Below are 26,929 nucleotides of genomic sequence, written 5' to 3' on the forward strand. Positions count from 1 at the left end.
CTTTGAAATATAGTTCCTGGTTTTACATTCATGGGGAGTTGACTTCTCTCTCTGACTGACTTCTGAAACTACCTACATTGGTTTTGGTTTTTCTTTCAAGGTCCCTTGAGTTTCTCCTCACTATTTTTTTTCCCTTCTATACACTGTTTTCTTTCTTGTTTCCTGTTTGTGAGTTAAGCTAGCTCTTGGATGCCCCCTCTTCATTTAGAACTAAACCAGCATTTTGGGAAGCTTTCATCTGGGAAAGGACTTCAGTTAGTGCAGGGGGAAAGGAATAACTTGGTGCTGAGATTTACTGCATTTTGGAATAGTAAGAGCCTTTCAAATGTTGGAAGATCACACTGAAGAATATGTAGTGCTATTACATCTCATTTTTTGTTGTCTTGTATCACACACCTACTGGAAATTGTATCTCAACTTCTGCGCAAAGACCATACCATCTAACTCTGGGCAGATCTGCTCCCTGCAGTTTTCTCTGATGTATTTGTACTCTGCACTTATTTTGTACGTGTTGGTCCCGTTGAAGTCAATGGGACTTGTGCATGTGAAATGAATGCGGAATGTTATTTATTATTTGTATTGTGGTAGCACATAGGAGACCCAGTCATGGACCATGGCCCTGCTAAAGTGCAACACATCTGGGTGAATTTTGGTTCAGGACATAGTATTGCAGCTTCTCCTCTTCTCTCTGAAACAGAAAAAAATAATAAGTAAACCCTTCTGAAAATATCAATGTGTATAAACAAGAGTGTGGTTTGGATGTAGACACTTCACTTGAAATTCTAGTATAAGGAATTCTGTAGAATATTTTGTCATAGTGAAGTAATGCAAACTGTCAATTCAGACTTCTTTTAAAAACTAGTGTTACAGACCTCGTGCTTAGATTTTATGTACACACACTTCTAGAAAAAATTTACTAAAATTGATTAGGGAGCTAAAAGGTCAGCATAAAAAAAGATAGATCTGGGGCTCTGCTGATATTCTCTGTTAAGTTTAGAATTATCTCTGGTTTTTAGTTAAACTGATCTGCCATTCTGTCCCATTCTTTAGCTAATATTTGTCAATCAGACGGCAAATGCCAGAGTTAGGCCAAACCCTTAATTTCATTAGCGAGGACTCATTTTGATTGTTGTAGGATGCATCTTTAGCTTTATTTTTTTTTATCCTAGAATTCATCTGGTTATGTTATATTATTTTGTTTCTATTTTAACAGGAAATGAATTAAAAATAAAAGAAGAAAAGGAGAACGTGGAGGAACAGTCAAAGGAATTGGAAAGTCTTCCTCCACCTACAGTTCCAGCAGATGAAAACATGATGAAAGTGGAGAAAGTGGAAGAAAAGGAAATTATAAAACTGCCTGTCATAGTAAAGCTAGAGAAACCTTCAGAAAACAATGAGGAAAAGCAGATTACCAAAGAAGAAAATGATTCCTTTAAAGAAAATGTCAAGCCTGTTAAAGCAGAAGTGAAGGAAAATAAAGTAGAACCAAAAGATTTTAAAGAAGTAAAAAGCAGCACAGATAAAATAACAGTTCATGAGCCTGAGAGATTAGAGTTTTGTGTCAATGTCAAAACCCCTCAAGAAGTTGTGGAGAAATCTGCAGAAGAAAGTGAGAAACTTAAAAATGACCAGCAGGCAAAGATACCATTGAAAAAGCGAGAGATCAAGCTGACAGATGACTATGACAGTCCAATAAAGGGGTCCTTGTGTAAATGTGTTACTCCAACAAAGGATGTCTTGAAAGAGGAAGGAAAACCAGAGGAGGAGGGTTTTAGACGAGTCCCTACAATCACTGCTTTATGTCCTGATGGGAAATTGCTAGTAAATGGAGAAGTTAGCAGTGAAAAAGTTGCCCAAAATGTCACCCAAAATAATAAGTCAGAACATTCCATTAGCACAAAGGAAGACAGCAGCAGCTCATCGAAGGAGAAAAATTGCATCAGTGGGGGGAAAATATCAGATTCTTTAAACTCTGTTAGCAAAATTGTGAAAACATGTGAAGATGAGAAAAATGTGCCTACAGACAAAGAGGTAGCTGCTACGGTCTCTGAGATCTCTAATCAGAAAGTGCCTTTAAAGGAGGAATCTAGTCCTATGGAAAAAGAGTCCCTCGACAGTATGACTTCTGAGGTGGCAATGGAGGACTCTTGGAAAGCAGGATACTGCCCCAAGAAACCTGAAGAGAAATTAGCTTTGAAAACTAGGAAGGACAGACCACCACTCAAAGAGTGTTTAGAAAAGCTGGAAAAGTCCATGAAGACATCCACTCCTAAGGAGCCTCCCAAGCTTGATCTAACAGATGAAGAGGGTTTGAAAAGTAAAAATGAACTGGAGAAGAAATCTGACTCTCCAAAAGCAGCTGAAACACCTCCATCATCTATTCCTCCTGTTCCTTCCGAGAAATCTGCTTTAGAAAAAGAGGGCTCAGATTCCAGAAGCATACTTCCTGATGAAAACAAAGTTCAGGAAGGATCAGATTCAGAAAAACAAAAGGAGGAATTTGAAGCTCCCCAGACAGAACCAGATAAACAAGATAATGCCCAAACCTCTAATATAGAGGAGTCTTCAGAGACTAAAAAGGAATCTGCAGTACAAAAAAGCAAATTTAAATATAAACTGATTTCTGAAGAGAACATCTGTGTAACAGATAACAAGGAAATAACCTCCGAGAGGCAGAAGGAAGGGATCAAGTTAACCATCAGGATCTCCAGTAGAAAGAAAAAGCCTGATCCACCTCCGAAGACTCAGGACACCGAGAAGAAGGAAGAGGAGGAAGTCAATGTTGGTCGCACTTTAAGGAGGTCTCCAAGAATATCTAAACCTACTCCAAAAGTGGTGGAGACTCGGGATCAGAAAACTGACAAAAAACGAAGTGAAGAAGAAGAGGAGAAACTGGCAGTGCTGCAAAAGCAAGACCGAAGAGAGGATGTGAAAAAGCAAGAGAAGGAGTCCAATTCTAAAATGAGCAAGGTAACACCATTATAGTGCACAGGAGGAGATGGTTGTTTTCAGTCTAAGGAAAACAAATTTGTGGAGGAATGTGGAGAAGCATGCCATTATGGTCAATTTATGCATATTACTAGTCCAATAACTTGGTTAGGGCAGTGACTGATCTGAAAACAGCCCCCAGGAGAGTTCTAATAGCTATTAACATCATAATTTGTAAGTGTCAGAATTCTTACATTGAACCTGGTTTTAGAATATCTAGTGCAAATTATTTTATTTTCTAGAGGAGCTTATCCTTATTAATCAAACCTTCAGTATGCTTTAAATCCTATAGATTGGATGCTTTAACCATGAAGATTGACTGTGATGCTGAAGATTGACTGTGTGATGTATATGCTGATACTTGGTCAATTTGATGATGATGGCGGATAGATGGGAATAGGAAAAATGTTAGAGTAAAGTAGTAATGCTATGTAGAATTTAACAGGAGTTTTGTTCTTGAGAGTAGCTGAACCACTTTTAGAGCGATTGAGGGAATTTCTTATCTAGGCTGAATGTAGGTTTTATTTTGGGTTCAGAAAGTGTGTTTTGCATGAGAAGTTAGTCTTTCAGGCACAGTTTTAAAGTTTTTATAGAGTAGAAATGATAGTGAGCTTGCAGTTAGACATGTACAGCCTGCTATTAGCCATGCTGTGACTCTGTTTTCTTTTTGACCTGTATGCCTTTCTGAAAAGCTAGTTAAAATACATTTAAAAAACAGGAAGATAGAGGCAACATTTTTCTTTTTAAAAGTGCCCTTGGTAAAAGGACAGTGTCAACTTGAAATCGTTAATTTCAAAAATGAATAACTAGTTTGTTTTTTTCAGGTGCTGTTCCTGTTCTGAATCCCCTTACTAGCTTTTGTAGTTCTACAAACACCTTTTTCTCTGTTTAAAAAAAGTTTTTTCTCTCTTCTGTTGCGGTGTGAATAACCTTCACAAACAAAATGAGAAATTGACCTTATAGGGGACAGGTGAAACTGTTATATAGTAAGTGCTGTCAAATGCCTTACATAAACTACAAATTGCTGAGATTTTTTTCATCTTTCAGTTCTGGTAATAATAGGTGCTACAAGTAACAATATGTTAAAATTGAAACAAGTACGGTCTTAAATGGACATAGCTTTTGAAAGACTTAGTGATCTAAATATGTGTAGTGAGATAAAAAAATTAATATAATAGAGAATTTTGGGCCTGGTCTCCTTGTATAGAACATAAACATGCACATAGTTCTCTCAGACATCTTCCTCCTCCAACCCCACAGGCAGAGAGAACACTTAACGATGACAGCAATTTATCTCTTACAATATGATGATTCTAAAAGTAAAATAAGTCACATTCTGTAATTTGTTTTTCTAAAAGGAAGCAGTGATAGAAATATATTCTCTTTGGATTGAGGAAAGACAGCTTCAAAATAAGATTTATTGTACTCTGGAGGGGAAAAGTTTACATGTTAAAGTTCTCATATTCACTATGCAAAATTACCTTGTCAAAGTAGAAATTTTAGATTTTGATAGCTCAACAAAGGAGTGGAGTCACATTCTAAAGCTTTGTCTTCATGTCTTTTAAACCTCGCCTGAAGCATTTTCTTTGCTTGTACCCCTTAATTTCTGTTTTTCCTTTAGTTGTAATTAGTTCTGTAAGGATTTTTGGACTCAATTAAAGATCTGCTCATTGAAGCTGCTGTATTTGGGGGAGGGATAGGTCAGTGGTTTTAGCATTGGCCTGCTAAACCCAGGGTTGTGAGTTCAGGCCTTGAGGGGGCCATTTAGGGATCTGGGACAAAAATCTGTCTGGGGATTGGTCCTGCTTTGAGCAGGGGGTTGGACTAGATGACCTCCGGAGGTCCCTTCCAACCTTGGTATTCTATGATCATGCTACATTTTCCTGTAGCTATTCTGATTGAAATGAATCAGTTCATTTTAGAGAACATTTACTCAAACTTAAAAGTGTGATGGTCTTTTTAACTTAGACAACCAGAGGTGAAAGTAAGCCGGTAAGCCCCAGTACAGCGTACTGGCAAGAGCCGGTGTGCTGTACCGGGGCGACCCGGCTTTCCCAGGCAGCAGTTTAAAGGGCCTGGGGCTCCTAGCAGCGGCTGGAGCCCCAGGCCCTTTAAATTGCCACCAGAGCCCCACTGCTGGAGCCTTGGGGTAGCGGCAGTGGAGCTCCGGGAGCTATTTAAAGAGCTGGGGCTCCCACTGCCTCTATTGCGCTGGGCCCTTTAAATAGTGCCAGAGCCCCGCCACCGCTACCCCAGGGCTCCAGGGGCTATTTAAAGGGCCGGGGCAGTAGAAGCAGGGGAGTCCTGGGCCCTTTAAATAGTCCCCAGAGCCCTGGAGTAACGGTGGGGCTCTGGGGGCTATTTAAAGGGCCTGGGGCTCCTGCTGCCTTTACGGCCTTGGCACTTTAAATAGCCCCTGGAGCCCTGGGGTAGCAGCGGCAGCTGGGGGCTCCGGCAACGCTTTAAAGGGCCCGGGGCGATAGCAGCAGACAAGCCCTGGGCCCTTTAAACTGCTGCCGGAGCCCCTAGCTGCCGCTGATACCCTGGCAGGGGAGTGGGAGGGCACTTACCAGTACAGGGTGGGCTGGGGCTGGCTCTGACCCCCCCATCCCCGCCCCTTCCACCCGAGGCCCTGCCCCTTCTGGGGGCCAGAGCTGGCCCCAACCCAGCTGCGTACCAGTAAATCCCTATTTCTACTTTCACCCCTGTAGAAAACCCACAGTGTAAATGACGAGGCAATGTAAGAGCCTTTTGCTGTGTTTTACCTTTGTAACACTAGGTCACACAGAGAAGCAAAGTGCGGTGGACAGGTACTCGAACACGTGGCAGGTGGAGATATTCAAGTAATGAAGACAGCGAGGAGTCTGAGTCCGAAGAAAATTCTGAGGAGGAATCTGTGGGGGAAGAGGGGGAAGAGGAACCTGCACCTGCTGATGATGATGAACCATGCAAGAAGTGTGGCCTTCCCAATCACCCTGAGCTAGTATGTTCTTGATCTACAAAATAGTGTGATGGGAGAAAAGCTTCCATTAATCACCCTGAAAGTGATGGTTTTTAGACTAGTAATGTGTAAAACAAAGCTATTTCTGCCATGAGAGAGCTTTCTTCTGAGAGATGTGTAATGGTATTTTACGATAAACAATCCCTCCTTGGGAAAAGCGATGGGGCAGGTTTAATAGGTAGTAACAGTAAGGGGACATGGATAAGGCTGCAATAGGTCCACTAGTCATCTTAATACAAACAAGCTTTTAATGTTGTGGGTATGCCCTGATGGCTTGGGGCTAAAATGAAATCTGCTTCCAGCATGGCCCCCCTGACATTGCTTGTCCCATCTGCTTCCAGTCTGGATCTTGCTGACTGACATGATGGTGGTCTGAGTAGGAGGAGGAGGCAGAGTTCAGAATCCAGCTTGATCTCTTCAAGGGAGGGTGTATGAGACAGATTATTATTCCTGGACCAGTTCTGCGCCAAGAAACTAAAAGTTCTGCACACAATATTTTAAAATCCTGCATATGTTATTTGTCAAAATAACATAATATGATCATGCCAGTTTCAATTAGTTTGGTAATTTATTTCAAAATACCTGTCAACAAGTGTCTGTGTCTGTGTGTATAACAGTACAGACAACAAAAAAGATTCAAGAAATGTTTTTTTGATAAATAGATTCCTTATTAGTCATATCAATACAGAACTTTGAGTAGTAATTCATTTAAACTACAATACAGAAACATATTTCCCGCACCCCTCAGAAGTAATGCAAAGGCTGAGGGGAGTCAAGGATAATGGAGGAGCTGAAGGAGAGGGAATTAATTGCTGGGAAGGAGCCTGAGAGTGAATCTGGAGGGTTGTTGCGGGGGAGGAGAGTGTTATGGAGTTGTGGAGCCTCCCCCCATGCAGACCCTATCTGACCCCAGTCTCTCCCATTCAGTCAGGCACATCTGCCCCTGTCCCCATGCAGAGGTGGCCAGGCCCCCTCCCTGTGGAGCAGCTGAGCTGGCGAGCTGTGCCAGGCAGAGAGAGGCAGGAGAAACAGCTGGAAGCTGTGGGGAGGGGCTGCTGCTTTAACTCTGCTGGGAAAAGCAGGAGGAATAGCTAGGAGCTGCAGGGAGGGGCCGCTGCTTTCTGGGAAGGGTGGAGTCTGGCTTTCCTGGAGGGGCGGCTACCTGGGGAGCAAGTGACTTGAGCTGTTTTGGGGTTGTGCCCCCTATTCCCCCCTACTATCAGCAGGTATGGGTCATCGCTGTCCCCATGTGTCCCTGCACCTCCTCCCCATCCCCATGTATCCCTGTACCCCTATCCGGTCTTGCATCCCTACTCCCATTCAGCCCCTGCCCTAGTCTGTCTCCATCCACTGGCCCTTCTGAATCCCATTCTGAGACCATCCTAGCAGCACCATGTGCCCCACTCTGTCTGTCCCCCTATATCCCGTGCCGCCTCCTCTGACCCCGCGAGCAGGGCACTGTGAGGAATGCAGCCTCTCTTCCACCCTATCAGCTGCTGACTGCTACAGCTGGTGAGCCAGCCACCCTCTGTTCTGGTGCCATAGCAGCATCTGGTGGCAAAAGGCATAATGCAGAGCCTCTCCAGCAGAATGTATTTTCTGCAGAGGAAAAAAAAAACTGCATGGGACATGAATTCTGTGCGTGTGCAGTGGCGCAGAATTCCCCCATTCTCTGGCCTCCTTTATTGGGGAACAGCTATCTTTTGCCCTTCATTGTGTGATGTTTTTGATCCCTTTGACATCACAGGCAGAGAATTGGGACCATTTACTTGAAACCAAGAGGAAAGAGTGCAAGTTTGTTTCACTCCCTAGGATGTCGTATCTTTTATAGTGTATACTCTGCTATGTTTGTACATAGCACCATGAAGATCTGACTTGGTTGGGGCCTCTAGGTTACCAGAACACAACATAAGAACGGCCATAGTGGGTTAGACCAAAGGTCCATCTAGCCCAGTATCCTGTCTTCTGACAGTGGCCAATGCCAGGTGCCCCAGAGTGAATGCACAGAACAGGTAATCATCAAGTGATCCATTCCCTGTCGCCTATTCCCAGCTTCTGACAAACAGAGGCTAGGGACACCATCCCTGCCCAGCCTGGCTAATAGCCATTGATAGACCTATCCTCCATGAATTTATCTAGTTCTTTTTTGAACCCTGCTACTGTAACATAAATTAATAAATTACACACACACACACACACAATTCTAAATGAACATTAAGGTTGCAAAGGCAAGCTGCTCAGATTTCAGGAAAAGGCAAAATTAAGGTTCCCATGCAATCTTAATTGAGCCCCTTTGTATATATGCATTATTGGAGAATCTTAATTACACAATCACATATTATTTTTCCGCAGGCTCCTTGCCTCATTCAGTGTACAGGATGGATGGTGCTCAATTAATGAACAGCTATTTTGTTTTAACCTCCATTGTTCAATATATGCACCCTACTCAAATCCTGCTCGGAAAACAGAATTATTAATTTCCTCATGGGCTTTCTATGGCACTCAGACTACATTATATACGTTTCACAAATGTTCATTTATTTTCAGAACACCTCTTGTTAGGAAAGGGGCTGCTATTATCACCATTTTATAGATGGGGAGCTAAGGCACAGAGTACTTAAGGTCAAAAGTGTCCACTAATTTTGGGTTTCCAATTTCAGACTTCAGCACCTGATTTTTCAGAGTATGTAGCATTATATGGTGCATTGTGTTTAAAGCACAATTGTGTCTGAGTACTCGGCACGTCTGCAAATGAGAACCCAGGATCTCAAATTAGACATGCAGAGGATGAGAAGTGTGCAGTTAGTGGCCGCCTGTTAAAAGTTGGGTTGAAGTGGCTTGCAGAGGATCACAAAGGAACTCTGTGGCAGAGGCAGGGATAGAAACCAGTTTTTTACAGCAGACTTACATAGCTTTAACCATGAAATCCTTTCTCTTCCTGTAGTCCCCTTCCTCATTCACTACACACCTTCCAAGTTCTGCAACAAATGAGGCAGGGATCCTGTGAAAAATAAATATGTAACTACAGACTTTATCATAAATACAAGAGTAGCAAATTAAAGTTTCCTAGGCAACCCCTAATGCTGGCATTTCCTGACTTTTGAGTACTTGCCTTCACAGCCTTAATTTTCCTCTGATGTCGCTTTTTGGCACGTAATAGTCACATTAATTTGCCGACTGAAGCCAGAACACTTTTTCTCCATGATCAACTGAATAAAAAGAAACGATCAGACCTCTCACCTGGTTCACTCTGCTTTATTTTTTAAAATCGGTTTGGATATTTATGAACTAAGTGCACAGTCAAGTAGTTTGAAAACTACTTGCATCCCAGTGTAAAAAACAAGCGCTGGGAAATCATCCAGCTTGGTGCCATTTAATGTGTAATAAAGTCCAGGCCCATAAAGGTCCAGACCCAGAATTTAAACATTAAAAACATCTTTTATATGAAATTTTAAATAAGACAATTATGACATATCCTGAATGTAAAACCCTATGCCGTTTGGTAATGAAACATTGGGTTTTACATTCTGGGTATGTCCTTTGGAATAATAAGGACTGATTACTCTTTTCCCCCTAAATAAGCCATGGGGCAACAATCTGTGCCTCTTTTAGAGGTCATTACTTTTTCTTTAACTCTTGTGACATGGGGTTTACTGTGCGTGTGCATTAAAGGAAAACTCCAGGGCAATATATGATCCTCTGATGATTACTTGGATAATTCACCAAAAACTAGGTCTTATAGATAACAGAATGAAATAAATAGGAAGCTGCAATATGGGATATCTGAGAATGCAGGGTTGGACTTGAGAGAAACAGCCCATTTGTGTGGATAGGAAAGGAAATGTAAGGGGTAAGATTTCAGAAAAGCCACTGCTATGTTCAGCTTTGAAGTCCTTGCTCTTCCATGTGGAAGCAGGAATCCTAGTCTCAATCTGCATCATATGTCTAGAGTGCTGGCTGAGAAGTATCATCATTTGCAGCTTCATCTGAGGCCATTCTCGTTTGTGAAGGTAATATGACAAGTGTTTCCTACAAACTGTTCTAGAGATCCATTTTGCGTAAGTATATGTTCATATGCAGTAAATTAACTATTTAAGGATCATAACTTGTCACTGGAGTTTTCTTTTATATGTTTTCAATATTGTAAGACGCTGAATATTGCAATATTTTAAATGGAATGGAATTCATAAGAAAAGTATTGCCTGAATATCCGTGAAGACTTCCTTTAGAAGTGGCATTATCTGCTCAGTGAAGTGCTGAAAACCCCATTGCTTGAGATGCTTACCACTAAATTGAACAAAGGACTAGATAGATGACTATTCTCTATAGCATTTTATCTCTAATTTCTACAGTTCTGCTTTAACAACACTTGCCACTCATCTTTAACATTTATATTTATCTGGCAAATCATAATGCTCGCTCATGCCATTAATCCACAAAGTAAGCGTTCTTTTAGTTATGTGACAGACATGCCAGCATGGTTGAGACCACTTTAGTAGCTCCTTAAATGAATTGCGTACTCCAGTGGATGTGCACACAATTCACGTCAACTTTGCCATCTCCTATTTGACGGAAAAGCAGCATCTAGGGTTTACCCTGATAAATCAATATGCATTTTAACAGCTTCCTAATTCTGTGTTCTTCTGTGAGTCTAGGCAATCCAGAGAGGGTTTGTTTGTGTCTGTACACGTGATAAACAATCCAGAGTTAAGGCTTAACATCCTGGTACCAGCAACTGTTCCATGAAAAGACATGTTTCATCTTTCCATAAAACCCTACAAATAAGTGATTTTGGAGGTTCTGAAGTTTGTACGGATCAGAGTATTTAGGCAGTTGTTTCAACACTGCCTAGAAAATAGCTTTAGAACTTGTTACCTGCCAAGAGGTGCAAACTAATGCTAATCTGTTACTTTGTTTCCACAGATTCTGTTGTGTGACTCTTGTGACAGTGGATACCACACAGCCTGCCTTCGACCCCCATTGATGATAATCCCAGATGGAGAGTGGTTCTGCCCACCTTGCCAACATGTATGCTTTCTTGTTGACTAGTTTTCATCTCTGCTAGATGTTGTGAAGAATCATTGTTTGATTAACAAACTATTTCTGGTAACCATCTTTCTCAGTTAAAAAATAACCTCTCATTTGGGATGCACTGTCTCAACCAGCCCCCTGCTCTGTTATTAAACCGAGCTGGAGATAACCTTTTCCCTCACGCTTTTTTCATTATTAGTAGATGGCTATTGTACTGCTTAACAGAATCAGTTCTTTCCTACCTTTGCAAAGGTTGCATCAAGGAAACAGTAGAATTGGAAATATTCATTCTCTTCATTTTTCCTGTAAGAAAGACTGAAGTGCAGCACTAGTCAAGGAAGCAGGATCTCTGATTGAAACCCACTTCCCTCCCCAGAGCTACTTGCTCAGAACCTGGTTGGAACATGCAGCCAGTTGCCTGTAGCAAACCAGCAGGAGCATGTTTGTGACATGCCAGTCGGTCTCTGCTGAGAGCGAGTGCTGTCACTGCCTAGCAGCAGGCAAATTTCAGTGCTTCCTCCAATAAGGCTAGATGCTACTAAAAAATATTTCAATGCAAACATATGGCTGGCCTTCATGTGAAATAGAAGGTGCAAAAATAGTGAGTTCTGCAGGGTAGAGGCCTGGAGTTTTAAAGGCCATAGTGTGACTAATACTTTTCCTGCGGCAGTGATTGGGGAAGAATTAGATACATTATAGAGGCAGCCTGGTGGATCTCATACCCCATCTTTGCTTCCGAAACAGCTAGATTACTTGCATGTCACAAGGCAGGGCTGCTGCTGTGCAAGAGGAGATCCTGATCAGTGATGATGTATAGTTGTATTGTGCATCAAAATTTTCCTGTTTCTGTGGTTTTAAGTATTTTTTTTAATTTAAATAATTAACAGGTTGAGATTGTAATAATTTTTTTCTTTACAAATGAAGTTAGAAGTGCTACTTGTACCTGATTATATATAAAGCACCTCCCCACCAAGGTGCTAAGGGCACTGTTGACTAATTCCTAGTAAGTACATAATAAGAAAAAAGCCCACCTAAAACTGCAAAAAAGACCAACGGAAAGTATATGGTGGGAGAGGAGGAATGGATAGGAGAGAACAAATCACATCTGCAAAAGAGAAGTTTTAAATGTGATCAAATGGGAAAGGTTCTACAGTGATTGCAATAAAAACACTTTTGGGGAGAACTTTTGCACATGTAACAAGTGTAATGGGAAAAGGCAGGTCTCCTGTTGAGAGAGCAAAGCAAGTTCTTCTTATAGGGGCCACTTGTAACAAAGATCAACTCAGTTGCTGATCTAAGACATAATGTTAGAATCCTTACAAAGCAGGTGATATATCTGTGAGTAATAGCCATCTACATGATGACTTGATTATTATCTTGATATTAGATGTGGATATAAGGTCTTATATCATACAAAACATTTTATTTTTTTATAAAAAGCACCACAGTAGTAATCAATAAATGGAAACTTATTGCTATGTGTTTTCCTATGAAATAATTAAAATGAAAGTTTACAATCTAAAAAGATAAACAATAAATGAAGTGTGGGAAAGAGGACTAAAACGCACTATGTATATAAATAAAATAAAATACAAACTACCTCCCAGTTACCTTTCCGCTAACTATACAGATTTTAAAATAAAAAACAGGGAATCATTTAGAAGTATGTTTATTCTAAACACTCATCTTAATACGCGCACTGGGCAGACTGTTTTCTACAATAGATACCCTCTCACCAGAAGGGTTTATCTCTCTAGCAAAATGTATTGAAATTTGTGCTAAAGTCTACCTTAAATTTAGAAGACTGAACCTTCACTATGTGCCATGTTCTTGCCTGGTGGTATTCCAACAGAAGTAATATTGTGTTGCTACACCACTGAAGTCTCTGGCAGAGATTAAATTAACATAATAATCTTAGGCTATATACAGGGAAATGCAAAGAAAACTATGAATTTAGTTTTAAGTATTCCACATGTAGACACTCAACCCTATTCCAGCTATCATTAAGGCAAATGTGAAAACAGTGCATTAAGTGTCTGAATAAACTGATTAATGAAGGTATTTGCTTACGCAAGAAACTGATACTGTGTATTATCCCCTCAGAAATTACTCTGTGAGAAGTTAGAAGAACAATTGCAAGATCTGGATGTTGTCTTGAAAAAGAAGGAGCGGGCAGAGCGAAGGTACTGAAACCTAGTTGGTTGTGTTCACAAACAGCTCACAGTGAGCTGCTAGGCAAAGAGGCGGAAGTAATTGATCAAGCGTTAAATGGACCTGGATAAGTGTGTTAATGAGACCGTGAGCTGATAAATTTGTTTTTGATGAATTCCATGAACTTCCTATTAATCAGGGAGTTTACTACTGGCAGCAAATCTGGATATGCTTACAGGAGGGTAAAACAGAAGTCCAGTAGTTGAAGATGAGGAGATGGCGTTTACTAAGGTTCAGTCATGGCTTCTGAACATAGTTTGGTCCTGCCTACGCCTGCAGTTAACTAATTTTCAGCACTGGTTCATCTGCACCCTTTGCTAAGACAGTCAGCAATGTGTAAATTTCCTAGTGTAGGCAAGTTCTGAATCACCTGACTTGGATACAGAAGTTTCTAATGTAATGTGCCTTACAGACTCCTGTTGCCTTTTTCACCAAGATTAGTCTGAAACTTCATCTACGCTACAGGATCACACTATTGCATGTTACAGTGGTCTCAGTTTGTAACTTGAGATGGAGCTCTGTGTCCATCCTAGCCGTCATCCTGGTTAGTGTAAATCAACACTGCGTGTCCACAAACAGTCTTCCAACTGTTGCAGTAACAGTGCATTGTGCATAGCAGTCCCACAGTTCCCAGCACAGATATCTGAAACAGGTTTGTGAGTAGCAATCCACAGTTGGGAGAGGTGCAGTATTTCTTAAAACATTGTGTGCCTTTAAAAATCAACTTTAACACATGCATAGTAAAGAAATTTTGATTCTCTTTTTATTTACGATATTGTATGTGGTTCAAGTCAGAGCCATGGCTTTCTGTTTTGTCTGTTTTTTGTAAAATGGGTTTTGTACTAAAGTTATATTAATGCAACATTAACAGTTGAAAACTTTAAAAGGTGGGAAATACAGAAAAGTTAAGGTTCCTCCTAGCAATGTTAACTCTTCCACATAGCTTATGTATAGTATTTTTGCATTCCTAAATGTTCAGGTATCACACACTTTATTAATGCTAACAGACTTGTCTTCTTCTTCGCCACTCAGTCTATCTTGCTTTTTAAATTTGCAGCCTAAGTGTTGCATTATTGTTGGTTTTGTAAATTTTACAGAACAGCATGCTGTTCAAATGTTACATCTGATTTATATGGTGAAAATTACTATAAGAACAAACATTCAACGGTCTGACCCTCCAGCCAAAATAGTCTAGTTTCCTCTTCTGTATTTGATTTTTTGCTGCTTTTTGAAGCATATGATCTCTATTGGTAGGAGAGACAGGGCAGTAAACTTGATGGCACAATTTTCTAATCTGACAAGAGTCCAGTGCTGCTTTATTGTGGTGTGTTCCAGGGTAATCATGGTGAAGAGGGTAGATATCGTGACACAGTGGTGTTGGAAAAAGTCCAGGGTCATGGTTTTTATCACAGAACAAGTACAGTTCTTAGCTAAAATAGGAAAATAAAGGTTATTTGGGACACAAGAGCAGACAGAACAGGAGTACTTGTGGCACCTTAAAGACTAACAAATTTATTTTAGCATGAGCTTTCGTGCTTATTTTGTTAGTCTTTAAGGTGCCACAAGTACTCCTGTTCTTTTTGCGGATACAGACTAACACGGTTGCTACTCTGAAACCTGTCAAGAGCAGACAGGTGTTAAGACAGTATTTGCTGTACCAGAGCTCAACTATATAAACCTATGTTAGCTGTTCATGTTTTTTAGTCTTTTCCTATGGTGGAAAAAGAACCCCCTGATGTAATTAAAGCTCTCACTAAGAGTACAATGGTCTGATCCTTTGTGTCACTGCAGTGACATTGCTAAGTCTCCTAGTTTTGATTATTTCCCATGCAGCCCAGGGTTTAACTTGGCAACGTTCAAGGTTCTCATGGAAATTGGTTTAGCTATTCAGCAACACGTCCATACACATCCCCAAAATGGCAGATTATGGCTAATTTATTTTTAATGAAAACCATGGTGGCAATAACAGTTGTGACAAAAATGTAGACTTGGGTCAAAATCTTTTTCCTTCTACTCCAGGCTTACTGAATTTCAGTTTTTCATGTATATACCTACTAACATTTATAACCATGTCCTGCCACCAGATGGAAGCAGAGGACACTGAAAATTTTGCTGATACTGTTTTGTATTTAAATCAAGGGTTCTAAAACCTTCTCAGAGGGTGCCCCATATCTTTTGATAGTGTCTCCTGGGACAACTTTCCAGTACCTGGTCACCTCTTAACCCATGGTCAGTCTCATGGATTGCCTCCGCTCATTCATAATATATCATCCCTGTGGCAACCGCTGCAGTTAGTTACACAGAAAAATAATAAAAACGAGTCCTTCTGGCACCTTAGAGACTAACAAATTTATTTGGGCATAAGCTTTTGTGGGATATAACCCATTTCATCAGGTGCATGGAGTGGAAAATACAGTAAGTAGGTATAAATATACAGCACATGAAAAGATGGGAGTTGCCTACCAAGCAGGGGCGGCTCTACGTTTTTGGCCACCCCAAGCAGTCATGCGCGGGAGGCGCCCCGGAGCCGCGGGAGCAGCGGACCTCCCGCGGGCATGACTGCAGAGGGACCGCTGGTCCCGCGTGGCTCGGCTGGACCTCCCGCGGCTGCGGACGGTTCGCGGGTCCGGCGGCTCCGCTTGAGCTGCCGCAGTCATGCCTGCGGGAGGTCCAGCCGAGCCGCGGGACGAGCGCCCCCTCCGCAGTCATGCCTGCGGGAGGTCCGGTCGTCCCGGGGCTCCGGTGGACCTCCCGCAGGCATGACGGCGGCAGGTCCGCCGGCCCAGCCTGCCGCCCTCCCCGGCAGCAGGGGACGCCCCCTACATTTTGCCGCCCTAGGCACCAGCTTCTTTTGCTGGTGCCTAGAGCCGCCCCTGCTACCAAGTGGCGGGGGGTCAGTGCTAATGAGGCCAATTCAGTTAGAGTGGATGTGGTCCATCCCAAGAGTTGACAAGAAGGGGTGAATATCAACAGAGGGAACATTATTTTTTGCAGTGACCCAGACACTCCCAGTCTTTATTCAGACTTAATTTGATGGTGTCAAGGTTGCAAATTAATTCCAGTTCTGTAGTTTCTCGATGACATCTTCATCATCTGAATCCATGGGAAGGAGGCCCTTGAGAATTCCACCTGGATTTCAACAATTTCCACCCCACCATCAACCTCAGCCTGGACCATTCCACACAAGTGATCCACTTCCTGGACACTAAAGTATAAATAAGTGATGGTCACATAAACACCACCCTATACCGGAAACCTACTGACCACTATACTTACCTACATGCCTCCAGCTTTCATCCAGACCACATCACACGATCCATTGTCTACAGCCAAGCTCTACGATACAATCGCATTTGCTCCAATCCCTCAGACAGAGGCAAACATCTACAAGAGCTCTATCAAGCATTCTTACAACTACAATACCGGCCTGGGGAAGTGAAGAAACAGACTGACAGAGCCAGAAGGGTACCCAGAAGTCACCTACTACAGGACAGGCCCAACAAAGAAAGTAACAGAATGCCACTAGCCATCACCAAAAAATAATTTTCCCTCTGCTGATATTCATCTCTTCTTGTCAACTGTTGGGAATGGGCCACATCCACCCTAATTGAATTGGCCTCGTTATCACTGACCCCCCGCCACTGGGCAGCTCCCATCCTTTCATGTGCTGTATATTTATATCTGCTTGCTGTATTTTCCGCTCCATGCATCTGATGAAGTGGGTTATACCCCAAGAAAGCTAACATTTGTTAGTCTCTAAGGTGCCACAAGGACTCCTTGTTGTTTTTACTGTTACAGATTAACACGGCTACCCCTCTGAAAAGTAATAGTACGAGATAATGTGTATGTAGGTTCTTTTAATGCAGTTTAACAGTTAGAGATAAAGAAAGCCAGTGCATCTCCATGGCAGGCAGTTTGAGAACTGCTAGTTTAAATGTTGAGCCTTCATTTGTTCTCCTTGGTAAGGAAGGTACACGCTATTTCATCTGCCTGTCTAATATAAGACTTTTGCTACAACATTGCAGGCTCCATCCTTAATGCTATTTTTTATCCCCTAATTTCCTATACAATCTGTTGGGTTCCTGACTGTCAGAATTAGGATCAGTACTTGAGACCCTCTCTAGTAAAACCTGGTTGAATTTTACTCTTCACTCCCTTGTTGTACTTGATTTTTTTGCTTCATAGGAAATAAGTGGAAGAGGCAATGAATCCTAGTACAGAAGAAAATGTGATGATGATTAAAGCTTTTACATCTGTGTTCTCCCCTTTAGCAGCTGCTTCTCTTGCATCAAGAGATTATTTTTCATGAATTTCCCTTAGTTTAAGTCTGCTAGACAAATGATGAAGCAATTTTCTCTCCATCCACCCAGGTCTCATAGCACTCAGAGGGAGAGAGAGTTTCTTTTTGATTTATAAGGTTAGGGAACTGGCACTGGGATAGAAAAATAAGTACTTTCAAATAAAGCCAAAAATGTCAGTGCAGGTGTTACCCTACAGTAATATAAAATTGTGACAGCATGTGGCCTCGTTACTACAGCTATAGGAGAACTATCCAGAATCCACTTTACTGTTTTGTCAGCTTCCTTTTAAAAACAGTATTTGCTGCTTTTACTTAAGAAAAAGATTGGACATATTCTTTTTCTGCAATCGGTTCGTTAGAAGGATATTGAGAAAAGGAAGTCTTGTTCAGATGTCCAGTCATAAGAATATTTGAAAATCTCGATCTGCTACCGGACAAATGCAAACATTGGGAAACATATTTTCATAGATAGATGCTTGCTACTGTGTACATACATCTATATATACACAAACTAACACACACAAATATAAAGTTAATATGCATATCAGGTATTTGTGCATGTGTGTGAACAGTTAGGTGCATAGACAATGCATGCAAATGTGATTTGCACATGCAGTTGCTTACTGCTAATTTTGAAAACTGGTTCTGATTGACAGTACAGCCGTCCAGGATCTGTTTCAGCTCATAAAAACACACAAGTCTAGCACTTTGGCCTTAATTCTTGCTTTCTATTTTAACAGTACAGTAGAACCTCAAGAGTTATGAACACTTTGGGAATGGAGGTTGGTTGTAACTCTGAAATGTTCGTAACTCTGAACAAAACGTTATGGTGGTTCTTTCAAAAGTTTACAACTGAACATTGACTTAATACAGCTTTGAACCTTTACTATGCAGAAGAAAAATGCTGCTTTTAACCATCTTAATTTAAATGAAACTAGCAAAGAAACAGTTTCCTGACTTTGTCAAAACTTCTTTTAAACCTTCCCTTTATTTTGTTAGTAGTTACGTTTAACACAGTACTTTACTGTATTTGCATTTTTTTTTTTTTTGGATCTCTTCTGCTGCCTGATTACGCACTTCCAGTTTCAGATGTGGTGTGTGGTTGATCAGTCAGTTCGTAATTCTGGTGTTCGTAACTCTGAGGTTCTATTGTAGCAATGCTTCATGTAATACTGTAGTGGGGAGATGAAGAAGAGCTATTCGATTACATCTAGTCCATCCCCTGCCAGCATATAATTGCTCTCTACAGTATATTTCTTAGCACATTATATTGTCCAGTCTAGATTTAAATTCCTCAAGAGATGTGGCTTCCCTTGGGAGACTCTTCCACAGCCTAACGGCTCTGTTTTTTTAGATATTCAACTGTTTCTTTATTTTCTAAATTTTCCTTAATTTTGATCTGTTACTACTAGTTACCCTCCCTCATACCACAGTAACCCATTCCTCTCCTTCCTCGGTGTCTGTTCCCTTCAGACATTTGCAGTTGTCTGAACTGTTTGTAAAGTCACCGGTTTCACATGTAAAGGAAATTGTGATCCTTCAAGACTTAGGAAATAATACACCTGTACCCCAATATAACGCGGTCCTCAGGAGCCAAAAAATCTCACCGCCTTATAGTTGAGACCGCGTTATATCGGGTATGGTCCGGTACGGTGTTATAGCCGAATTTGTATTATATTGGATCGTGTTATATCGGGGTAGAGGTGTACCTACTAACTTTATTCAAGGTCTGGAAACTTTTATTTTGCAGTGAAACAACTCATAGGGTTGCTTCTGCGGGACTGCATGAATAATTTTGAATGATACTGATTAGATCATTGTTTTAAATCTGTACCATTTTACAAACAGGCTCCTTGTGAACTATTTTTAATTTTCTTTCTCTCCCAAGGAAAGAGCGATTGGTGTATGTGGGTATCAGTATTGAGAACATCATCCCACCACAAGTAAGTTGACTCAGCTGTGTTCTATTGTTCTTTCATTTCGTAAATGTGTTTACTGCAATAAGTGACTGACTTCAGTCTGCTTAAAAAAAAAAAAAGATACTAACATAAGATTTGCATCATTTTTAAAAGGAAACTGTCCACATTGTTTAGTAGTTTCATTTGGTAAAATTTTGAACCTATTGTGTTCGTTAAGCACATGCTTAAAATTAAGTTCTTTGCTGGATCAGGGCCTAAATGCAGTTTACTGCTCTATATTGTAATTTGCTGTTTTGTGTATTGATAATGAAACTAATTTAAGTCCTTTTAGTATATCTAGCTTGGTGAAAAAATCATTTCTGGACTGCTCCAAAGAGTGGCTTCACAAAGATATTGACTACTCTGCATCATTACTCAACAGTCTCTATGTGGTCACAGGGAATGGGACACCCAAGTGTTAGGAGTGGCAAATGCTCTTTCAAGGCAAAACATTAATTAACAGGTAGATGAGAATTAATTTAGTGGCTCACATTTTAGCTGGTGAGAGTGTAAGAATTAGGCAAGGATATTAATTGCTGTTGCTTTATTTTGGGATTGAGAAAACCTGTTCAAATTTTAATAGCTTAAAGCTTTATGAATAGTGCTAAGTAAAATACTTCACAGGCAAATAAGACATCATTTACCTTTTTTCAATTCTGATTATCACTTTCCTGATAATCGATAGGGGAAGTCAGTTATGCACCCCCAAAGAAATTTTGTTGTCGTCTTTTTAAAACTACACTGTTAAATAAATGGTGCCAATGTCATTTGACATATTGGGACTTCCTGAAATAAACCAGTTGCTGTCCAGAGTTCACTTTCTCTGCAAAAAGCCTTTTATATTCACAAAAGTCAGAAAATTCAAAGTTATGGTGCCCAAAGCATCCATAACTTCTCTCTTACTATAGGAAGGATCTTCTGATACTGGATATTGTATTAACTGTTTGTCTTAATACAAGTGTACATTGAGAGTTACAATTGCCGCAGGAACCATAATTCTTTGCATTGCTTTGCTTTTGTGTCTGCACAATTTCAGCCACAATGTTGTAGCAAAAATTTATTGACCTTCCTTTTTTTTTCAGAATGGGAGAAAAATGTTTTACTCCTTCAGAGCTTGTGCTTTTTCCCTCATAAACTCATTTCAAAGTGATTTTTTTCTTATGCCTTCCTAACAGATGATTTAATCCAGGCCCAGTAAATGAGCTTTTACATTTAAACTTGTTCAAACAATAAATGTCAGGTAGACTTTTCCACTCTAACTCATTCTGCTAAATCAAATTTTCTCCCCCCACACTTGGATAACTGAGAAATGGCACAATGGGATTTTACCAAACTTTAAAAAACAAAACACCACAAGCCTCTTTCTCCCCAAAAAACAAACCACCACCACACCTCTTGATAAGAACAAAAAATTCAGCTCAAAGGTCAATTTTTATTGAAAACTAAGGCTCTGGAAATAATGGCATAGAGTTAAAGCCCTGTCCAGAGTGGGACTGAAACTGTACCATAAAAAGGTATGCAAAGAGTGGGGATATTATATGGATCTTCTTCTCCAGAACTGTCAGCTGTCTAGAGGAGGTGATCAATATGGTACACACAGAAAAAATCCCAGTTTATAATGGCTGCAAACACTTGTTGGCAACAATCTTGTTCAGCTGTAGCATGGACAAGGCCTGAAAGTGTCACCTCAACTAGAAACATAATGTCACTACTGTTACTGTAATCTACATCCTCAATCCAGATACTTACGGAATTATGTTGCCAGTAAATCTTGCCTTTGTTATCTATAGTACCACAAAGAGAACTGGGTACCTGTGAACTAGGTACCTGTATATAAATCAGCCACTTGGAAACTTGAAATGTTTTGCACATACCGCTTATCTGTTTGACATGAAAATAGACAATTCCAGCTCAGTCCTCGTGAATCTTGAGAGGCGAGACAAAGCTATCTGATGTCTGCTCCAGCATATTTAACACTTGTTGTCATACTTCAACAGGAGCCAGAAATACCAGAAAGTCAGGAAGAAAAGAAGAAGGATTCCAAAAAGTCAAAATCAAAACGGCTTGAAAGGAGGTCTACTAGAACACGGAAATGCATAAGTTACAGGTAGGCAGCTTGTTCTCCAACTGGAGAATATTAATAATATATTGCCATTTCCTCTGTCCATCCATTCACCTGCTAGAGAGGGTACTTTTTATGGTTCGCCAACTGATCAAATTATAGTGTCTTACTTTTGAATACTGCACATGATTACCAAGCATAGAGCAAAGGTGCCACTTTAGATGACTGACCTGTAAGAGCAGATACAGTGTTTAGCCCAGTGATATGGGAAATAGAGCCATCTTAGAAATTACTTTATTCTTATTGCACTGTATGCAAAATACTAATGCAGGCCGATGCATCAGTTCTCCCTTCTAATGGAAGACTGACTAATAATATAAATATCTGAAAGCTTTGTGTTCCTATTCCTCTTTTCCTATTGCCCCTTTCCTCTGTAAACTCTTATCACAAGATAGAGTGAGAAAAATGAACTTTACCTTTGCAGAATAGCTGGAAACAGAATAGTGATGTCACCAGTGTTTCCAGACAGTTATTGCTAACAGGTTCATAAGATTTCCAGCCCCCCGCCTAGTGTGTTCTAGAACTGTGCTGTAGATTACTTACAGAAGTAGTCTGTAGTACAGCATAGCTAGCACTGCTTTTAAGTGATCAATGCCCACGTTGGTCCACAAGGAAACTGTTTAAAACCCTGCTGGCAACAACAGTGTTTAAGCCAATAACTAATTTGGCTCTCCTCTCAGTGAGTGATAGGGAATTAGTATAACATGATGAATTTGCCAGCATGATGTTCACTGAGCACTCAGGAATTTTCTCTTAATTAACTGTAGATATTTTTCGGTACCTCCTACTCCTGGGGGAATTCTGCACATGTGTAAAATTTGTCTCCCTCAGATTTCTTTGCTTCCCCACAGAAAAATGACTTTCTGATGGGGAAGCAAAGGGAGGCCACAAGAGCGATCCTGTGACCCTCCCCAGCAGTATGTTTCAGGTAACCAGGGTACCCAGCAGAGAGCTAAATCACTATGTGGCAGCGGGTGGGACTGGGGAAGACCTGGTTCTTACCCTATGCTGGGCTCAGCTGCTAGTCCCAGCAGAGCTGGGGAGGACGAGACTTCCTCTTCCCCTGCATGGCATCTGGGGCCATGTCAGACCCACCCCAAATTTCTCTGCCAGCTGTAGGAAGCTCTGCAAACTCCCGCACACTTCCTGCTCCTCAACTGTAGGGGGAGAGATCTCTGTAAAGGGAGCTGCTCCCCCATCCATCCAACCCCCCAGCATCCAGACACTCTCATGCTCCAGACTCTCCTGCCAAGCCTCACCCCCGCCCCATACCCAGAACACCCCCACAAGTCCAAGTCCCAGTCCCTCTGCACCTGGACCACCTCAACGAACCATCCGCACCCAGATCCCCACCCTACCAAGCCCCAACCAGCTGCACCTGGATCCCCACTCAACTCCCCCTGCATCTGGACCTCCCCACTGAGCCCCCCTTCTGAGCTCTATCCCCCCACACCAGGACACCCCCCCCCCCCGCTGAGCCCTAATCAGCTTCACTTGGACCCCCCTGCAGAGTCCCATTACCATTGCACTCAGAACCCTCCAACAAGCCCCTGTGCCACCAGATCCACCACTTAGCTGCCTACACCCAGATTGCCCCACACAGAATCCTCTAAACCTACACCTGGATCCCCCCACATTAAGCCCCTCCACACTTGGATCCTGCCTTGCTGAGTCTGCTTGCCCACACCTGGTGCACCTGGCACGGAGGGGCAGGGCCCTGGGGTGTTTCTGAGGCAGGCCTGGTCCTGTGTTAGGATTGGGTGCAGCCTCACCGCTGAGTCTGTGTCCCGGGGCGGAGCTGCACTGTGATCTCCCACCTTTGTGCAGCCAGTGGCTTGTTCTCCCCAGTGCCATCCTGGAGCCTCCACATTTATTGGGCAAATAAAATTTGCAGAATTTTGCAGAATTCTAAAATATTGTGTGCAGAAATTTTAATTTTTTGGCGCAGAATGCCCTCAGGAGTAACCTCCCTTTGTTAACAGCAGATGCCACACTGAGGAAAATGTCACTGATGGTATACAGAATTCAATATCGCTTGTAAGAGACATGATGCTAAGGGAAGGTTTTTATAGATTTCTGTCATGTTCTTGACAGTTGAGGCAGTCACTGACCCAGAGGAAAATGTTTGTTTTTGCCTGTAGGGTATTTTGACAGTACTGCAATGGGTTTATAAAATCCTGCGGGCTAGTGATTTTTTAAATGGAAATAATTTGTTTCATACAGTATTACATTTGATACTCAGTCTTACTATCTAAAATGACAGACAAGTATCTCATGCACAGTACATCATAGATGTCTTTGAGTTTGTGAATGTATTTGTGTGTGTGTGTGTGTGTGTGTGTGTGTATTGTCTGTACCCAACTTCAAATTCACACATATACAATGGAAGTCTAGTTTGTGTTAATGAGAACTGTGTAGGCCCTCCTTCAGTGAGGGGAAATAAACCCTAAAGTCTCATTTTGCTCACAAATGAATCTATAAAATGTATGTTAGTTCTGTTCGGATACCTGCTTTGGAGTCATCGGCATCACTTACTGATGAACAGGTTAATACAAAATCAACACTACTGAACTAATAAAACTGCAGAAGAGCAAGCTGCCATCTGTTATGCCTCATGTATGGAAAGACAATTGTCAGCTAGCACTTGATTCCAAAATAGTTGTTAGTAGTGACATGTGGAATGGAAAGGATAGCTTAATTATTCCAAAGACAAAATGAAGCGAAAATATTTTTGTTAGAAGAAAATAAACTTGTTTGGAAGTACCTTAGAATAAACCTCACAAAGGTGTCGTTTCAGAGTTGCTTATTTTACCATAAATACACTTTAAAGGTGACATGCAAATGTGAGGATTTGCTTCTTTATGATGTACAAAGAAGGCCAGAAATCTTTTGTTATGAAGAAAGCCTGGTGGTTTTCACTCATAGAAATATTAGGAATAGTTTTGCATGTAAGGTACAGAATAAAGAGCTCTCTCCCATTCAGTTAAGGGCTGAACCTTTATTAAAAGAGGTTTTCTCCAGCTGTTAAACATTTAAATTAAAAAAGATATGTGGGGAAAAAAAAGTAGAATTTTATCTGTCTGAATAAAATTTACTTCTCCAGACAATTAATCCAATTTCATTTCCTTGTATCTGATGTCATAGGCCTACTAGCTTTTTTCTCATCCATAGTGTCTTCCAGGGAAATCAAAGTAGACAAGACCTGAATTTCCAACAAGAAATAAAACATAATATCTTTTTAAACAAAACCCTCCTGTCTTCTTTTGTACATCAAACCAAAGAGGGTACAAACCCTGTTTTCTTCTATTTGCAGGTTGCCTTTAAATTGCTTTCTGTATGTACAAAGTCACATTCAAAATTATAAAGTCTCCTATAACAAAAATACAAAATATGAAAAAGAATACTTTTGCTTTTGTCCTTCCAGTTTGCTTTACAGCATATTTCAACCTGTAAATAATAGCGACCATAATATAATTAAATTTAACATCCTTGTCTGGGTGGGAAAGTACCAAAGAAGTCCACCACAGTAGCATTTAACTTCAGAAATAGGAGCTACACAAAATGAGGAAGCTAGGTAAACAGAAATTAAAAGGTATAGTCACAAAAGTGAAATGCCTGCAAGTTGCATGGAAAACTAGGAAGGCCAAAAAAGAATTTGAAGACTCAAAAAGTAACAACTTTTTTTTAAAGTACATCAGAAGCAGAAAGCCTGCCAAACAATCAGTGGGCCACTGGACAATTGAGGTGCTAAAGGCACACTCAAGGATGATAAGATTGTCATGGAGAAGCTAAATGAATTCTTTGTACCAGTCTTCACTGCAGAGGATGTGAGGGAGATTCCCACACCTGAGTCATTCTTTTTAGGTGACAGATCTGAGCAACTGTCCCAGATTGAGGTATCAATAGAGGAGGTTGTGGAACAAATTGATAAATTAAATAGTAAATAAGTCACCAGGACCAGATAGTATTTACTCGAGTTCTTAAAGGAACTCATTTATGGAATTATAGAACCACTAAGTGTGGTATGTAACCTATCACTTACATCATTTTCTGTACCAGATGACTGGAGGATAGCTAATGTGACACCAATTTTTTAAAAAGGCTGCAGAGGTGATCCTGACAATTACAGGCTGGTAAGTCTAACTTCAGTACCAGGCAAATTGGTTGAAACTATAGTAAAGAACAAAATTATCAGACACATAGATGGACATGATTTGTTGGGGAAGAGTCAACATGGTTTTTGTAAAGTGAAATCATGCCTCACCAATCTGTTAGAATTCTTGAGGAGGTGAGCAAACACGGACAGGGGTGATCCAGCGGATATAATATACTTGAATTTTCAAAAAGCCTTTGACAAGGTCCTTCACCAAAGGGTCTTAAGCAAAGTAAGCTGTCATGGGATAAGATTTCGTGGATCAGTACCTGGTTAAAAGACAGGAAACAAAAGGTAGGGATAAATGGGAAGTTTTCAGAATGGAGAGAGGTAAATAGTGGTGTTCCTGAAGGATCTGTATTGGGACCAGTACTGTTCAGCATATTCATAAATGATCTGGAAAAAGGGGTAAACAAGGATGTGGCAAAATTTGCAGATGATACAAAACTACTCAGATGGTTACATACGAAACTGACTGTGAAGAGTTACAAATAGATCTCACAAAACTGAATGACTGGGCAACCAAATGACAGATGAAATTCCATGTTGAAAAGTGCAAAGTAATGCATATTAGAAAATATAATCCCATCTGTACTTACAAAATGATGGGATCTAAATTAGCTGTTACCACTACAGAAAGAAATCTTGGAGTCATTGGGGATAGTTCTCTGAAAACATCTTTGAATGTGCAGCAGCAGTCAAAAAAAACTAAGAATGTTAGGACCCATGAGGAAAGGGGTAGATAATAGAGAAAATATCATAATGCCACTATATAAATCCATGGTACACCCACACCTTGAATCCTGCATGTAGTTCTGGTTGCCCCATGTCAAAAAAGATATATGGGAATTGAAAAAAGGTACAGAGAGAGGCAACAAAAATCATTAGGGGTATGGAACAGCTTCCATATGAGGAGAGATTAAAAAGACTGGGCCCTGTTCATCTTAGAAAAGAAACAACTAAGGGGATATGATAGAGGGCTATAAAATCATGACTGGTGTGGAGAAAGTGAATAAGGAAGTGTTGTTTACTGCTTCACATAACACAAGAGGGAGGGGTCACCCAATGAAATTAATAGGCAGCAGGCTTAAACGAAAAAAAGGAAGTACTTTGCACATCACACAATCAACCTGTGGTTCTAGTTGTAGAGGATGTTGTGAAGGCC

The 26,929-nt window shown here is 40.9% G+C and overlaps 1 protein-coding gene across 2 annotated transcripts in view; it reads left to right on the forward strand.

Moving 5' to 3' along the window:
• The window catches only part of RSF1 (remodeling and spacing factor 1), a 123,569-nt gene that overhangs the window by 55,034 nt on the left and 41,606 nt on the right, over nt 1-26,929 (forward strand). For both annotated transcript variants that reach the window (XM_045021165.1, XM_045021155.1), the window contains exons 6-11: nt 1,214-2,970; nt 5,768-5,971; nt 10,913-11,017; nt 13,124-13,203; nt 19,420-19,474; nt 21,487-21,596. In XM_045021165.1, coding sequence (XP_044877100.1) covers nt 1,214-2,970; nt 5,768-5,971; nt 10,913-11,017; nt 13,124-13,203; nt 19,420-19,474; nt 21,487-21,596 — 2,311 coding nt within the window. The remainder of the gene's footprint in view (nt 1-1,213; nt 2,971-5,767; nt 5,972-10,912; nt 11,018-13,123; nt 13,204-19,419; nt 19,475-21,486; nt 21,597-26,929) is intronic.

Source organism: Mauremys mutica, chromosome 1 (assembly GCF_020497125.1).
Source record: "Mauremys mutica isolate MM-2020 ecotype Southern chromosome 1, ASM2049712v1, whole genome shotgun sequence".
Classification (NCBI taxonomy): Eukaryota; Metazoa; Chordata; order Testudines; family Geoemydidae; genus Mauremys; species Mauremys mutica.